The 15,579-nt window shown below is 44.1% G+C and overlaps 1 protein-coding gene across 1 annotated transcript; it reads right to left on the bottom strand.

Annotated features, from left to right (window-relative positions):
* Window positions 1-3,302: 3,302 nt before the first annotated feature.
* LOC113145145 (uncharacterized) lies at window positions 3,303-13,413 on the bottom strand. Its single transcript, XM_026331549.1, is given in 6 exon segments — window positions 3,303-4,740; window positions 8,772-8,923; window positions 8,926-9,689; window positions 9,691-11,174; window positions 11,176-11,352; window positions 11,410-13,413. Coding segments are annotated over 6 exon segments (5,985 nt in total). The 3' UTR covers window positions 3,303-3,336.
* Window positions 13,414-15,579: the final 2,166 nt, after the last annotated feature.

The following is a 15,579-nucleotide window of genomic DNA, read 5'->3' on the forward strand; positions in this document are numbered from 1 at the left end:
CTGCCCAATACAATCCCTACAGTGAAACATGGTGGTGGGAGCATCATGTTGTGGGGGTGTTTTTCAGCTGCAGGGACAGGACAACTGGTTGCAATTGAAGGAAAGATGAATGCGGCCAAGTACAGAGATATCCTGGAAGAAAACCTCTTCCAGAGTGCTCAGGACCTCAGACTGGGCCGAAGGTTCACCTTTCAACAGGACAATGACCCTAAGCACACAGCTAAAATAACAAAGGAGTGGCTTCGGAACAACTCTGTGACCGTTCTTGACTGGCCCAGCCAGAGTCCTGACCTAAACCCAATTGAGCATCTCTGGAGAGACCTGAAAATGGCTGTCCACCAACGTTCACCATCCAACCTGACAGAACTGGAGAGGATCTGCAAGGAAGAATGGCAGAGGATCCCCAAATCCAGGTGTGAAAAACTTGTTGCATCATTCCCAGGAAGTCTCATGGCTGTACTAGCTCAAAAGGGTGCTTCTACTCAATACTGAGCACAGGGTCTGAATACTTATGACCATGTGATATTTCAGTCTTTCTTTTTTAATAAATTTGCAAAAATTTCTACATTTCTGTTTTTTTCTGTCAAGATGGGGTGCTGAGTGTACATTAATGAGAAATAAAATGAACTTTTTTGATTTTGGCAAATGGCTGCAATGACACAAAGAGTGAAAAATTTAAAGGGGTCTGAATACTTTCCGTACCCACTGTATGTCTAATTTACTTCTCATCCCGTGGGAAACTCTGCAATTACTGAAAAACAAGTTCATGTCTAAACTACTACTGTTTCACACCTACTAGAATGCTTCATGATTATATGGTAATGATGCCTTAAAATCCATAATATGATAAATGTAAGCTAATACTACCAAAATGTAAGCTAATACTACCTTGTACCTTGAGCTATAATATAATAGAAGTTATACCTTAAGCTGTAATGTAATAGAAGTAATCTTGCGCTGTAATATAATAGAAGTTATACTTTAAGCTGTAATGTAATAGAAGTAACGATTCCCACAATTCCCCCTTTTGGTCTCTCCTCCGAGAGACCAACCCACACATATGGAAATTTTATTGTACAGCCATTGTGACGTCTTCCTCCTCAAACATCACCACCTTCCCCTTCAGAGTAAGCAGGGGCAACTGGGGAGCCACCTGCTGGCTCTCAATGGTAGTCACGATGAGTCTGTGACAAAGAGATCTAATACAGGGGATACAACAACAGCCACACAATACCAGAGCAGTGACCATACCAGTGAGGGAGAGAAGAACAGAAACTATTGCAGTTTTCCATTTACCAAACATGCGACTGAACCAATCATCCAATGGGTCATTAATACCTGATTGTTCCTGCATCTCCCTCGACAGGGCCCTCAAGCGCGCCAGAGCCTTAGCAACGGATCCATCTGGAGCTGTATCGTTAGGAATGAAAGTACAACACTGACCCCCAAACATAGAACATACACCCCCTTTTTCAGCCAATAACATATCCAGTGCCATTCTGTTCTGTACTGTCATCAGGGAAGTGGGACCTAATTGCTCTGCGAGGGCCTCAATCGCATCCCTGGTAATGTTAGTTAATCGTAGCAAATTGTAATGTACATAATTGATGCGGTCTACATTTTTGTTGGGGGTGACTGGAAAGAATGCTGAAATTATAGGTAAATTTTCAAACCCTGTCGCCACTTGGTCTGCCAATTTGAATTCATCAGGTACCCCCCTTGGAACCCCAATTGCATCAATGTATGTGGGGCTGCCCTGGGTGAGATCGAAGTCAGGCATACGTTGCCCAGAGAGGAGGACGTTTCGTCGTCGTCTCTGGGTGAGTGCCGCTGAACGTGAGTGAGTGAGACCTAAGGGAAACTTAGAAGCATTATTCACATGCCCGATTAGTGCTACTGGAACCCCTAAACGAACCATAGCACAGGTGCCCTGCCAAGATGAGGGCAAACGGACGTGTAACCTACCTCCACCACAGAACCAGTACAAGTCACCTCGGGCCCAACAATGTAGCATTTACCGTGATGTTCCTCCCACACCATGAGACCGGCAGATGACCCAATGGAATTCCTGATTGACTAGAAACAAAGCATGTATAATTAGCTGCTTTTGGAGTGAAAGTCGGTGCCCTAGTATCATTCAAAATAGGTGGAAAGATTGCCGCTAAGGTAGTGCACTTAATGGGTGAGGCCTCTTTAGTGAGTGCCAACATACAATGAAAGCCCCACTGGTCAACATCTGGGTACAAAGGTACTTTCTGTAAAAAGAATTGGCCTAGGTGCAGAACAGGCCACACAATCCCCCATCCCTCTTTCTTTAACTGTACCAATTAACCAATCCAACCATAAATTTTTATCCCCATACCCAGTTGCCAATTGGACTACATCAGTAGTGGTAATTTTACTGTAATCTAACGCCAGGACTGTACCTGGTACCTCAATTTCTGTGTCAGGTGCGGGCTTACCTGATGGAACTGCCGGTGTCGTGATGTGGGTCTGGTTAAGTGGAGGAGGGTCTATCAGATTAATTTTAATGACGCCCATTGGATCAGTGACAGAAACATCCACTCCGAGGACCAAATAGACATATCTCTGTCCCTGGCCCTCTAAAAAGGGGTAAGTGAACGACTGGCCAATAGTGAGCCCCACTGGATTTTTGTCGTGGGCTCCATTATTGCGGAAAAATCTGATCTTACTTTGCCACCGTGGATCCATGCCACGGGGAGTGGAGGGTAACCAATGTGGATCAGTTGAAGCTGCTACCGCCCCCCAAGTTGGACACATGCTAGGAGAATCCTGATTACGAAGACACATATCATTAAAACCATAGTAGCCACACAGATAACGATCATACCCTCTCCACGCCGCCGGGTACCTGCCGCAGGAGATGACAGAACACAGGTCAAATTGAAAAGTAGTCGGAGAGCCCCTGACATACGTCAGCTCAATCCCTCCGTAATTGAGCAAACAGTAATCACTGATTTTCACAGATCTCTTACCTCTCGTCTCAGTGGTCTGGTCACTCTCATGTTTCTCCCAAGAAAATATTCCCAACACTATCATTAGGCTAAGACCTACTACAGCAACTATGGTTATTTTCTTATATGGCAAATCCATGCTGCCCTACTGTGAGATTAATAAAAACACACTGATTCGATTATAGAAAAAGCAGGCAATACAAATGTAGCAAAAAATATAAAAGTATAAAGATATAAAACCATAAAATCAGAATAAAAATGCTGGCGGTATGGTTTAGCAAACAGTCTTTCTGGACTCAAAGTCTTATTTCACTCTGTGTCTCTGTCCGTCACTGAAACAACAAACTTCAAACCTTCTCACCTATGATTTTGAGTCCCCTTCTGTGTTTGCCTCAGCACCAAGAGCCTCTTTGATGTCACTTAATTGTTTACCTGGCTCATCTGCTGGTGTGCACATACTCCAGTGATACCATACATCACCTTTCCCTTGCAGTCTCACTGCATGAGATGTCCTCTCCACCACTCTGAACGGTCCCGTCCAGCGCGGTTCCGACCACTTGCGTTTGATGACCTTCAGCAACACCCACTCGGCCGTATGAGGCCCTGCTCCTGCGTCTCCTGTTCCCTTTGCTGCTTCTGTGATCTGTGTGGAGAAAGCTGAGACAAGAGCCTTTAGTTGATCATAATACGGCCTATAGCCTCTCCTAGGAGGCTCCTCAAACCTTAGTCCAGCTCCTGGTCCCAGGAGCTGGCGCCCTGTCAACAATTCATATGGAGTGAACCCTGTAACCCGATTTACAGCCCCCCTTATGCCTAGTAGGGCTATAGGGAGCGCTTGTATCCAATTAAGTTTTGTCTGTGCACAGATTTTAGCCAATTTAGTTTTCAGAGTTTGGTTCATGCGCTCCACTTTTCCCTGCGATTGTGGATGATACACCGTGCCAAATGCATGCTTTAAGCCTAGCATTGTTTCAACCCTTTTCAGGTCCTCATTTTTAAAGTGAGTTCCATTGTCAGACCTGACCTTCCTAGGAAACCCATGCTGTGGAATGTAATGGTTAGTCAAACATTTGATAACAGTTTTGCTGTCTTCACTCTTTGCCGGCCATGCCTCTGGCCAACCTGTGTAGGCATCCACCAGGACCAACAAATATCTCTTACCTTCCACTCGTTCTCCCATATCTGTGAAATCAATAATTACCTCGTCTCCTGGTCCTGTATTAATGGGAAAAGTGCCTTCCTGTGGTCTTACTGTAGGCTTTACATTATGTCCTCGGCAGATGTCACAAGCCTGGACGTACTGCCGAGTCATGTCTGGAAGAAACGGATGCCACCAATGTGAAAGATATCGATCCATTTGCTTATGTCCCAAGTGTGTCAATCCATGTGCTTCAGCCAAAACACTGTCTTTTAGTTTTGGTGGCAAAACCAGTCTTCCATCCGGTGCTCTCCATAGTCCTCCATTTTCTGTTGCTCCTCTGTGCTTCCATACTGATTTTTCCAACGGGGAGGCTTCCTGTTGTGCTTCTTCGATCAGGGCGCTGGTCAGCGGGGGCAGAATGTCCGTTACCCCCCTCCCTGAAGTGAGAACCATCATGTGTGCTTGATAACCTACCACTCTCTTAGCCTCCTCATCTGCCCTCTGATTCCCCCACGCTACTCTGCTTGTGGCCCTGTCATGTCCCTTACATTTGATGATGGCCACCGCTTGTGGTCCCATCAGTACTTCTGCCAATTCTCTCATTTCTTCCTCATGTTTGATAGGCTATTGAAAGGCTGCTGAAATCCTGTTAGGACACACTGCTTAAGTTCTGTCTGGGCTGCTCCTACCACATAGGCTGAGTCTGTGTAGATCTTAATCCTTTTCCCTTCGTAGTTTTCTCTGGACCCCTCCCCAATCTGACCAGCGATGACATGTTTAGCCGCATGTCGTCGTTCCGTCGCTGGCTGTCTAGGTGGTGTCCAGCAAACGATGTGGGCTTCATAGACAATTGGGCCACTTTCTGGGGAAAACCCGGTCTGATAGCGAGAGATGGCATCCATCCCACTTTGAATGGTGCAGCTCTCATCTCTAGGAATTTGGCCGAGTTTCTTAGCCGACCTAAAGCCTGACAATCCAGGGTGGGGACCGGGATGCAGAGACTCAGTCTAAAACGCTTCTCTGCAGTTTCCTTAGAGCCGCCGCCCCCTTCAAACCACATAGAGACTGTGTCTGCCCCTCGAACATATAAATCAAATAAATCAGAAGTTAACAGAAGAGGAGTTATTCATAAAAACTTAATAAAAATTAAGACCACTCCTCTTATTGAACAGAAAAACAGAACTGTCAAATGTGGATTATTAAATATTAGGTCCCTTTCTTCTAAATCTCTGTTAGTAAATGATTTGATAACTGATCACCAAATTGACCTACTTTATCTTACTGAAACCTGGTTACAGCAGGATGAATATGTCAGTCTGAATGAATCAACCCCCCTCAGTCATAAAAATTATCATGTTCCTCGAAGCACAGGTCGAGGTGGAGGAGTAGCTGCAATCTTCCACTCAAACTTATTATTAAACTTTCATCCTCAGAACAGTTATAACTCATTTGAGAGCCTCACTCTTAGTCTCTCACATACAAACTGGAAAACACAAAAACCAGTTCTACTTGTCATTTTGTACCGTCCACCTGTTCCTTACTCAGAGTTTTTAACTGAATTCCCTGACTTCCTGTCTGATTTAGTGCTTAGATCAGATAAAGTCATTATAGTGGGAGATTTTAACATTCATGTAGATGTTGAAAATAACAGCCTCAGCATTGCATTTAATTCTATATTAGATTCAATTGGTTTCATTCAAAACGTTAATAAACCCACCCACTGTTTCAATCACACCCTTGATCTTGTTCTGACCTATGGCATCGAAATTGAACATCTAATAATTTTCCCCCCAAATCCTGTTTTGTCAGATCATTCTTTAATAACTTTCGAATTTAAAATGATGGATCATGCAGCGTCTGGAAGAAAATTCCACTACAGCAGATGTTTATCCGACAACGCTGTTAATAAATTTAAGAAAATGGTTCCATCTTTATTTGCATCTATGCCAAGTATAAACATAATGGAGGGCAGCTGCCTTAATCCTACTCCCTACCAAATTGATCATGTTGTTGACAGCGCTGTAACCTCACTGCGTGAAACGCTTGATTCTGTAGCCCCTCTGAAAAAGAAGTTAGTGATTCAGAGAAGACTAGCCCCATGGTATAATTTACATGTTCGTACCTTAAAGCAGGCATCACGAAGGCTGGAAAGGAAGTGGCGTTCCACAAACTTAGAGGAAATTTTTCTAGCCTGGAAAAACAGTCTACTAACATATAAAAAAGCTCTCCGTAAAGCCAGAACTGCATACTATTCATCACTAATAGAGGAAAATAAGAACAATCCCAGGTTTCTTTTCAGCACTGTAGCCAGGCTGACAAAAAGTCACAGCTCCGTTGAGCCCAGTGTTCCCTTAGCTCTCAGCAGTGATGAATTTATGAGTTTCTTTACAAATAAAATCACAACTATTAGAGATAAAATTCAGCAGATGCTTCCTATACCTGCAATAAATGAATCTTTTACTACAGTAGCTCTTGAATCATCTGTAGGACCTCAGTTATGTTTAGACTGCTTCTCTCCTATAGATCTCTCTGAATTTACATCAGTAGTTGCTTCATCGAAATCATCAACGTGTCTCTTGGACCCCATCCCGACTAGACTGCTTAAAGGCACCCTGCCATTAATGAACTCATCTTTATTGGACTTGGTAAATTTATCTCTAGTATCAGGCTACGTACCACAGGCCTTTAAGACTGCAGTAATCAAACCTTTACTCAAAAAGCCTAGTCTTGATCCAGGTGTCTTGGCTAATTATAGACCAATATCCAACCTGCCATTTATTTCTAAAATCCTAGAAAAAGCTGTTGCTAAGCAGCTATCAGACCACTTACACAGGAATGAACTATTTGAAGATTTCCAATCAGGATTTAGAGCACATCATAGTACAGAAACAGCACTGTTGAAAGTTACCAACGATCTTCTCTTAGCCTCAGATAATGGACTTGTTTCGATACTTGTCCTCCTAGACCTTAGTGCAGCATTCGACACCATTGACCACAACATCTTATTACAGAGACTGGAGCATGTGATTGGTATCAGAGGAACAGCGTTAAAGTGGTTCCAATCCTATTTATCGGACAGATTCCAGTTTGTTCATGTCCATGATGAACCTTCCACACGAACAAAAGTTAGTTATGGAGTTCCACAAGGTTCTGTGCTAGGACCGATTCTGTTCACCCTGTACATGCTTCCTTTAGGATATATCATTAGGAAGCACTCTATTAATTACCACTGCTATGCGGATGACACTCAGTTATATCTATCTATTAAACCTGTTAACACAAACCAGTTAACCAGACTTCAAGCCTGTCTAACTGACATAAAGGCTGGATGACCAGTAACTTTTTACTTTTAAACTCGGAGAAAACAGAAGTCATTATATTTGGGCCTAAAAATCTCAGAAATAACTTTTCTAAAATTATAGCTACTCTAGATGGCATAGCCCTGGCCTCCAGCACTACTGTAAAAAACCTTGGAGTTATTTTTGACCAGGACATGTCCTTTAACTCACACATAAAACAAATTTCTAGAACTGCATTCTTTCACCTGCGCAACATTTCCAAAATTAGGAACATCCTGTCTCAAAATGATGCAGAAAAACTAGTCCATGCGTTTGTTTCCTCAAGGCTAGATTACTGTAACTCATTACTATCTGGATGTCCTAATATCTTAATAAAAAGCCTCCAATTAATCCAGAATGCCGCAGCCAGAGTCCTGACAGGAACTAGCAAGAGAGATCATATTTCTCCTATATTGGCTTCTCTTCATTGGCTCCCTGTAAAATATAGAATAGAATTTAAAATCCTTCTTCTCACATACAAATCCCTTCATAATCAAGCTCCTTCATACCTTAAAGACCTCATAGTACCATATTATCCCAATAGACCACTTCGCTCTCAGAGTGCAGGCCTACTTGTGGTTCCCAGAGTTCTCAAAAGCAGAATGGGAGGCAGAGCCTTTAGCTATCAAGCTCCTCTCCTGTGGAACCAGCTCTCAGCCTGGGTTCAGGAGGCAGACACTCTCTGTACTTTTAAGGCTAGACTTAAAACCTTCCTCTTTGACAAAGCATATAGTTAGGGCTGGCTTCAGGCAACCCTGAACCATCCCTTAGTTAGTTATGCTGCTATAGGCCTAGACTGCCCGAGGACCATCGGTGCACTGAGCTCCCCTACCCTACCCCCCCCCCCCTTCTCTCCCACCTCATGTATATTCCACCATTGAATGTTACTAACCTTGTGCTCTCTCTCTCCCCTAGTTTGTGCTCTCTCCCTCCCTCTCTCTCTCTCTCTCTCTGTACCTTCTGCAGGTGTCCCTGGTCCTGGAGCTGTTTATCGCTGATGTGCAGTTACTGGCCCCACCAACTTGCAGTGTCTATTTGTTGTTTATTTTTGCTGTTCTTTTCTCTCTGCTCTATCCACTCACCCCAACCGGTCGAGGCAGATGGCCGCCCAAACTGAGCCCGGTTCTGCTGGAGGTTTTTTTCTTCCGTTAAAGGGAGTTTTTTCCTCTCCACTGTCGCCAAGTGCTTGCTCATAAGGGAATTGTTGGGTTTTTAGTTTTAGTTTTTGTAAAGTGCCTTGAGATGATTTGTATTGTGATTTGGCGCTATACAAATAAAATTGAATTGAATTGAATTGAATTTTCCCCATTTGAGTGCTTCGATCACTGCTTTCAGTTCAGCTAGCTGGGCCGATGGTCTTTCCCTAAGCCTTTCTGCCTTAAGAATCTCAAATCCCTCTTCTGTCTCCCTGATAACTGCATATCCTGCCTTCAGTCCCTCAGTGGGATGCCTGTAACAGCATCCATCTCCGCTTCTCCTTCTAACTCCATACTGCTAAGATCTGGCCTGATTTTGATCTCCCTGATTATTCTTTCCTCACACTGGTGGGGCTCACCCTCCATCATCTGTTCTGCCATGTTGATGCCCTCATGTGTGTAGGTGATGTGTGGACTGACTAAGATTTTCGCTATCCTACTCTGTCTCAAAGACGTCATGGTGAAGGCAGCCGAATTAACAAATGAGACCACACTGTGCGTCGTTAAAACGGTAAGCGCATGTCCCATTACGATGTGTGCAGTTTTCTGGATGACCTTTGCCACTCCTGCCGCATGCCTGGTACATGGTGGATGTCGTTTTTCCATGTTATCGAGCAGAATACTGATGTACATAAGTACTTTTCTACTCCCCCTTTGTTTCTGGAACAGAACACCGTTTACCGTGTGTTCAGCTTCAGAAACATCCAGAAAGAACGGCTGAGAGTAGTCTGGAATAGCCAAATCAGCAGCACGTGACAAAGCTCCTTTGAGGTCAATAAAGGAGCGTTTGGCAGATTCATTCCAATCAAGGGGTGCTGTTAAATTTTTAGGTCCCGCTTGCTGGATCATAGCACGCAAAGGAGCCGTATGCTCACTGTATGCCGGGATAAAATGACGACTGAACCCCGTAAGGCCCAGAAAGGATAACATCTGTTTAACTGTCATGGGCTTGGGATGATGAAGAATGGAAGTTCGATGCTGGGGCGACAGCCCTGAGCCAGACGCAGATATCAAATGGCCTAAAAAAGAAACCTGTCGGCAACTTAGATTTACTGACTTTAAAGCCAATGTCATGGAGCTTAAACAGCACGCGACGCGTACCTTCCAGGCAGTCCTCAGGAGTGGCAGCAGCCAAAAGCAAATCATCAACATATTGAACCAAAACAACGTTAGGTGGAAGCTGCAGACCTTCCATGAGCTGACGCAACGCATGATTGAAAAGGCCAGGTGACAAGAGAAAACCCTGTGGGAGTCTGGTGTATCGCAGCCGTTCGCCTCGGAACATAAATGAAAAAATGTCACGACATTCTTCTGCCAATGGCAAACAGAAAAAGGCATTTGCCAAGTCAATACAAGAAAACCACTGATACTCAGGGGATAGTGATGCCAAGGCAGTATAAGGATTTGGAACGGGGACAGTTGGTGTCGTCACTAACGCATTAATTCTCCGCAAATCATGTGCCATCCGAAACTGTTTTTCTACCGGGAGTATTGGGGTGTTCCAGGCCGCAGTGGAAGGCTCCAATACTCCAACACGCTTTAACCCGTCAATCGTTTCAGCGATACCTTCTTCAGCAACTGGTTTATGAGGATACTGAGGTTGCCAGATGGGAAATGTGTCTTTAACTGAGAAGGAGATAGGCTCCAACTCATGACAGAAACCCACGTCTGTGGGACCCGTCGACCATAATGAAACAGGCAGTTCCTGTAACATCTGGGGAACGAATTCATGATCAGATTTTTCCCTGCCATGATGGCGAGTGATGGTTTGATGTTCCAATAAGACCTGATCTTTGGCTTCCCGATTAATTTTGTAAGCGTTGTGAGTTGGAGAGAACCACACGTCCGGCAACTGGGTGGGAGCCCAGTCCATGGCCGACAGCAGGGTTTTAGTCATTGGGCCCAAATCTTTAGCCTGATGTTCGGGATGCAGCAAGAGAGACACATGTGGGCAAGCTTCATGCCCCATTTCATACCATACCTTTTGGTCCTCGTTAAGCTCCACCACTCCAACCACACCCTCTGTTCCCACCAAAATCGACGTGGTTTTAATATCCCACATTTTCCCTTCCAATTTGGAGTCAAAAATGGACTGATACCAATCCGTCTGATTTCGATCATAGAAAAGAGTCACATGCAGGGGGTCCGTTGGAGGAGCGTAGGGTGCTATTAGAGAGATCCAGGGCTTCCAGGACGAGAACAGGGAGAATAGTCCACCCCCTTTGGGGGTTTCAGGTCGTAATAAGCCCCAATATATGTCCGCCCCTGGATGGGGCGCTTGTGTGGCCCGGTCTTCCGCCAGTAGCCACTGTCCATTACTCATCAATCCATTCACAGAGCAGTTATGTGAATCGCCATTTGGAAAAGTCACAACCACTCCCTCCTGGGAGCACAAAACTGAAGCTCCCAATTTAATAAGCAAGTCTCTTCCCAGCAGGTTAGTGGGGGAATGTTCAGAACAGACAAACTGATGTGTGTGCGTCTGTGTCGCCACTGAGACACGAAGAGGAATGGTAAGTGGGCAGCTTTGTTGGTACCCCAGAGAAACCTACTAGGTCGACAGCTTCTGATGACATCTCCGTGCGCACCACCTTGGTGTTTAAGGTGGAGTAGGTGGCCCCTGTGTCCACTAAAAAAGGCAGCTGTTTATCCTCGACCTGGACTGTGATCATTGGGTCTGCCCTCCCAATGTCAGGTCTTCTCTGTGGGCCGCGTCAATACAGGTTCCCCTCCGCTTGGCTGAGGGGATATTGCCCTACTGGACCAGGTGGTGCCATGTTCGGGTTAGGAGCCTGATGTGTAGCTCTGGGTGGACCTCCATGTCCACGGCCTCTGTTTCCTCTCTGTGGGCCGCCTGGAGGACGTTGGTAATACATTGGGCATTCTCTGATGATGTGACCAGGTTGGCCACAGCCATAACATATCAGGCCACTGCCTCGCCCTGTTCCACCCATGAACCATCCTCTTGGGACGCCCCCGTATCCTCCAGCGAATCCCCCACGCGGTGCGTAGCCATAATTTATTGGATAATTCACTGCTGGATAATTTACTGGTGGAGGGTGGTGGTGTGGTGATGGAACCCAAGGAGGAGCTGGGAACTGGTCAGGAGTTTCAGCATGCACTGGAGCCGGCTGTTGCACCAGTTGTTTGGCTTTTTTGTCTTTGAGTTTCTCCTGATTAACCTCCTGCCTGGCTTTTCCCAGCTGTAACTTCAACAATTGCTTTTTCAGCTCCTCGACCTCCAAATTCTCCTGATCTTCCTCATCCTGCACTCTCTGCATGTGATGGAGAAAGTGCCTTTCCCAGACCGCTGAGTTACTCCCAGGTATATCAGGATTGTCTGCCATGCTGTCTCTCACGGACTTAGGGGCTCCTCCCAGCACCGCCTTCCGGAAAAGTTCCTCCTGAATTTTCTCTGAATGTGGATGAACCCCCACGGAATTAGTCCATTCGTCTTTACATCGATTAAGATATGTAGTTGGCCTCTCACCTGCTTTAGGGGCAAATGTGAGAAGGTGCGCAGCCCCCGCCGGGGCTGGGAACTTTACACGCATTGCTTTTCCAATTTGAGTAGCCAACTCAATAAATGGGGTGCAGTCTGGTGAGTGGATGCATCCAGCACTTTCTTCAATTTGATTGACATCCCAAACTGAGAGTACCTGTCCCATCAGAGCTCTCCAGTCACCTAAGGCCACTTTTTGTCCCTGTGTAATTTGTTCAAACTTATTTAACCACTTACCTCCTCCCTCTGTAGGATGTGGGAGTTTTTCCACTATTCCATTCATATCCGCAAATGACCATGGTCTGTACTGGTGCCTTCCCCCTTTCATCAAGAGGGGCGCTTGTATGGGTGGGGCTGGAGCATGGCTTCTCAACAGATATCTGGGTGCTTGCTGTGGCTCATGCACCTGCAGCTGACCTGTCAGGGTGACCCCCACCCCCTCTTGCCCATTCTCATTCTCCACTACATCTTCCTCATCTATCCCTAAGTCAATCAATGTCTCTTCCTCTCTATCCCACTGATTCTGTCTCTCCCTACGTTCCCTATCCTGTCTCACCTGAAATGGCTCCACCTTCTTCTGACTTACTGTTCCCTCGTCCCTTACACTGGCCTTATTCTCACTCCCTGTACGTCGGCCCTCCGCCTCTAACGGTGTGGATGTCCGACTCCCTACCTCCATCTTCCACTGCTCTAAATCTCCCAATAAATACCCAGTATCTTCCCTTTCTTCCTCCACATCTAACTCTCCTCCCCTTATCCGCCAGACCGGGGCCTGGATAGGAGGTGGTGGTGGGGGCGCTTCAGGGGGGGACGGACGAGCCTCCGTATTCTTTCTGTTCTTCGCACACTTACCTGTCTCCTTCTTATCACCTACTGCCGTCCGAGCCTGCATCGCTCTCACCGCAAGTGCCATATTATGCACCATCAGTCTGTGAGCTTCTTTTTCCTCCATTTCCTTCTTCCACTTCCTCTTCATCATTATTCCACTTGCTGTTGTCTTCTTTAGTTCTTCAACTTCCCTCAATGCTCTCTGATCCTCCTGCATCAGGAGGGCTGCCAAATCCGCAAAATCCTCGTCATGCAATCCGTACTTACTGATCACTTCCTCATATTTCTGCTGATACTTACCTTTTTGTTTTTTCCGTTCCTGTTCGAGAATACCACTCAATAATTGATTACGTGCCTCTACCCATTGCCACTTAAGAGTGACACACCAGCCTCCTTCTCCTCCACATTCTCTAATTCTTTCGTCATCCACCATTATATACAGCAGTGACAGCCAACCGGTTTGTATGGAGTACACCCGAGCAACCGGCCCAACTGAGTACTACTTCTCTCGACCACGAGACCACTGCTTCGTTAGCACCGTTAGGTTTCCACAAATGATCTCAGGCGGCTTTTCGTACTCAGGACACTGTCACTGTACACAATACACAAAGTACATATACATATACACCAAACAAAAAACAAAAACAAAAAAAACCCAAAAACAAACAACAACTACTTATTTATACTTACCAAAAAATTGAAATGAAGACAGAGTTCAACAACCAAAACACCAGGCACATCCTATCTGATGTTATGTCTAATTTACTTCTCATCCCGTGGGAAACTCTGCAATTACTGAAAAACAAGTTCATGTCTAAACTACTACTGTTTCACACCTACTAGAATGCTTCATGATTATACTGTAATGATGCCTTAAAATCCATAATATGATAAATGTAAGCTAATACTACCAAAATGTAAGCTAATACTACCTTGTACCTTGAGCTATAATATAATAGAAGTTATACCTTAAGCTGTAATGTAATAGAAGTAATCTTGCGCTGTAATATAATAGAAGTTATACTTTAAGCTGTAATGCAATAGAAGTAACGATTCCCACAATACCTACAACCTAGAGTCACCAATTAGCTTAACTCCAATGTGCATGTTTTTGAACTGTTGGGCGAAAGACCAGAGAAAGTCCACATAGACTTGAGGAAAACATATAAACTCCAGACAGAAATACCCTGGGGTCAAATGGTATTCCAACCTGGAGCCTTATTGGTGTGATGCAACACTACTAACCACTGTTGTGGTGCCCCTATTAAGTTATAAAAAGTCCAGTCAGGAAATAAATTTTGATAAGGGAGGCAATGGATGGTTCTGGAATTTCACTGGTGCTGTATAGTAATAGAAATCTTACAGCCTACATTCTAAAGGTCGTGAACACTAATCTACTCATAAACTTGGATAAACCATTGAGGAATAAATTCAAAATGTAACTCTGTTTAGAAATCTTTAAAAATATTGTACAGTTGTAAGCAGAACAACTAAATAAAGCAATAAAATACAGACAGCCTGAAGTGTATTGCCTAAATAATTTTGTACTTTTTCAATAGATAATATATAAGTAATTGTGTGTGTGTGTGTGTGTGTGTGTGTGTGTGTATAGCTCTCTTCACTCCATGGCATGGGGTTTGACTTTAAGCACACACTACTTTAACATGAAGCAGACAGCAGGGAGAGGCTGCATTTTACTGTTTCTTTATTTTTTGTATATTCTTGATTTTTGTTTCAGGTTATATTCATATACTGGTGTTTTTTTAATTGTTAGTTTCTATTTTACAATTCTTACTCTGTGCTAAGGAAGGTAGTATAGAAAGCCAGAATGATCCACAGGCCAGAGTTTACTGTCTCTTGTTTATGTGTTGAAGCTGTCTGTGATTTACGACTTGCAGTCCACTCCAACAGAGTCAGATCTAAGTCTAGATTTATAATTTAGAAGGATTGTCTACTTGGTGATAGAGAACAAAAGAGTGGGTTTCAATTTGGTACATGGTGAATTCAATGACAAAACTGGAGAGCTTTCTATTACTGCTTTCCAGACAGAGTGAACTAATTGAAGTAGTCATTAGTCCTAACCAGGGTGTAGGGTGTGTGTGAACAGGTGGCTGTGTTGGATAAACCATTTAAAATATTTTACTTTAGCTGATGTGACTGTACTATATAAGTTGTGAATGTGTTTTGCTGGACATAGAAAATATATTACAGATTCCTGGCCAAATTCACGTAAATGTGTGAATGTGTGAAAGCCAAGTCACATTCCACTTAAGTCATCATTGTTGTGTCTCTATTTAGTATAAGTTTTTAAAGTTCTCTCCTCTAAACTGCTATTATAGAAAGTGGACAGGGTTGTTGTTTTGTTGAAAGACAGAATTGCCAGATTTTGGGGATATCTTGGTGTTGTTTAAGATTTAATAATTTAGTTAATTTTTCACCACACTGACAGAATTGCAAGTATATTTAATTTCTTTCTTTTTTTTTTTTTTTTACAGTAGTTCATTTTCTTGATTGACCATGGTAGTAACTGAACGTCTGCAAATGAATTATTTTCAATTTCAATTTATTTTAGCGCCAAATCACAATATAGTCATCTCAA

This window comes from Mastacembelus armatus, chromosome 18 (assembly GCF_900324485.2).
Source record: "Mastacembelus armatus chromosome 18, fMasArm1.2, whole genome shotgun sequence".
In the NCBI taxonomy this organism is placed as follows: Eukaryota; Metazoa; Chordata; class Actinopteri; order Synbranchiformes; family Mastacembelidae; genus Mastacembelus; species Mastacembelus armatus.